Below are 2,684 nucleotides of genomic sequence, written 5' to 3' on the forward strand. Positions count from 1 at the left end.
AACAATATTGAAGTTTTCTGAAATATGTCGTACCTCAAAGTATTTTAATTTTTGTTCTAACCCGTCTTTATGAAAAATAAATGGGTTATATTGTAATAATTAAAAACTTTTTAATGATAGCATTTTTTTTTTTTCGGTTGGCTCTGGTAGATCTTTTGCTGCCCGACCCAGCCTTCTCCACGCTTGGCTATCTTGGGCTACTGCTTTCCAGTTTGCTGCATGCAGCCCTTTCACATCTTTGTTGATTCTGCCTATCCGTCTGCTTTTGGCCTCCCATGTGGTCTCTTGCCAATTAAACTGGCATTTATTATTGTTTAGAGGCGTCCTGTTGGATTGCTTCGAGCCACATGTCCTGCTCATCTTAACCTAGCCTTCTGACCAGTCTCTGCAAGCAGTTCACTGTTAATTCTCCTCCTCCATGTATGATTTCTGACCCTAGATCGCTCCGGTAATTTTACAGAGGACTTTCCGTTCAAACCTCTCGATTCCGCTTTCTGATTTTCTGAGATTTCAGTATCCTTAACAGAGAGAAGAAGGGTTCGTTCGCGGTTGTTATACACTGCTCTATCTTAGTCCATAGATCAATTACTTTCAAGCCGATTTACTCTTACTTCGCTTATTAGAGTCTTTTCTAACCTTTCCACGTTCCATCTTGGTTACTTCCTAGGACCTCAATGTCGTCCCCGTACTCCAGTACGCCGTGTTAAACACCAGGACTTTGTTTCATTCCGACTTGTACCCCACCATTTTCGCGTAATGTTCTTCTGATCACTTTTTCTAGAGCTAGGTTGAACAATATTGGCGATAGTCCATCTCCTTGCCTCAGACTTGTTCTGACTTGGAAAGCTTCAGATACGTATCCTTATCAGGACTCTGTATTCAGGATCATTCGTCTAACCAATTTCCAAGGGATTCCCATCTCAGTCATGATCTTCCTAAGACAGTTTCATGACAGCATTATTAAATTTAAATACTTGTAATGTTAATCATATTGTTATTGTAATTTTCATTGTTAAAATATTAGCGCAGTTAATATTCTGATACAGTGTAAATACATAGAAATTATTGATAATATTGTGTTATGTACTTACTTATACATTTAAACTTTATATACATATATTTATGTAGCTGTATTGAGCTGTTAAAAATTCTTCAAAAAGGACTAACAAGTAAAAATTGTATTATTTACACAGTGCTAATTCACTGTATGTTTTTTGAAGCTGATAGGTTTCTTATATGTGTATAATACTTGCTATATTTTGCTAGTCATTAGGAGTTGTAGCCCTACGTTCTAGTCAAAGTCAAGTACAATTTTAAAAATAAAATAAAAACTTTTTTTTATATACATAAATATAAACAATAATTGTGAATTTAGTAATAAAATCTCATGTTGATGTAGCACATGTTTTAATTTTATTTTTTGTAAATTTAACACATTGTTCCCGAACACCATTCCTTAGGTAAGATCAGACACATTATGACCAAAATTATTAGTGTATTAATAAAATTATGAAAAAATGTTCAAAATTTACAAAACGAGTGCTTTATTTGACAAGTGTCGAACTGTAACAGTAAATAATGTTTGTAAGTTTTTTTCTGAAAAGTTCTCCGGAAGGTCTCCATTCGAAAGGAAGCCGGAAGTCGATACCAACTTGCCATCTGTTGTACAAAATGAAGACATTAAAGTTGTGAGTAAATAGGATGAAATAATTTTATCGATACAATGCTTTCTTGATTTCATTCCAATATTTTCCATTATATTTTTAATTATTTTAAACTTCAACTTCTTCAGAAAAATTATACTTTTGACGAACAGTCATTTGTTACTTCTAGGGGGGGAGAAGGAATGGCATAACCATACTCCAAGCTTAGACAGATAAGTAATACAATGTGGTTTGGTAAATTAATTTTGAGTGGGATAATAGACTAGATATATCGCATAATTGGTGGTAGACTATTGAAACTTGTTCTCCTGTTTCTTCTCTTCTCTCTTTTCCTCTTTCTCATCTTGGCCTCTACTCCTTTACCTGGGTGGGATGCAGGATTACTCACTCATATTGAATAGATTTAACATAACCTAAAAGAGTGATATAGCTCTAAGCTCAGAATCTTCATCCACTGTGGACTTTATTAAGACACTATTCTATTATATCCATGCTAGTTCGTTGGATTTCCAATAGATGGTAGTTTGACTTTCATTTTTAAGTAATTAAATATAATGGACAGTTTTGAAAGTACTTCCTCAAACAATAAGTAAGTATATGTATTTGTTAATGGTTTTAACTTAAGATTATAACATCATTGCCACATAAAAAGAAGTTAGAAAAAAAACAAAAAAACAGTAAAATAAAAGTTAACGAGTGTCAATAAACTTTATTTTTTGTTTTATTCTACGTATACAATAAAATAAAATAAAAAATAGCGTTTTGGATGGGTAATTATATACAAATTTGTCAAATGTATATTTTTAAAATCTACTCACGTAAAACAAAAATCTAAAAATCATATCATATAAGCTTATAACCAATATATCTAACCTTTATCAAGATGAATAGGAATACAAAACATTAAATTTGATGACAACATATATTCAAAATAACCTTGTAAAGGATGTTGATAATTTTTTTTATATTGAAAACACTAACATATGTTAATCATAGATACAAGATTTTTTTCTTTTTTTT

The 2,684-nt window shown here is 31.9% G+C and overlaps 1 protein-coding gene across 1 annotated transcript in view; it reads left to right on the forward strand.

Annotated features, from left to right (window-relative positions):
- Window positions 1-1,428: 1,428 nt before the first annotated feature.
- LOC106688813 (uncharacterized) overlaps window positions 1,429-2,684 on the forward strand; it is a gene marked incomplete in the record, with an annotated part of 23,219 nt that continues 21,963 nt past the window's right edge. The window contains 1 exon segment of the mRNA XM_067052311.1: window positions 1,429-1,688. Coding sequence (XP_066908412.1) covers window positions 1,518-1,688 — 171 coding nt within the window.

This window comes from Halyomorpha halys, unplaced genomic scaffold (genome assembly GCF_000696795.3).
Source record: "Halyomorpha halys isolate HHAL.00 unplaced genomic scaffold, Hhal_1.1 Scaffold44.1, whole genome shotgun sequence".
Classification (NCBI taxonomy): domain Eukaryota; kingdom Metazoa; phylum Arthropoda; class Insecta; order Hemiptera; family Pentatomidae; genus Halyomorpha; species Halyomorpha halys.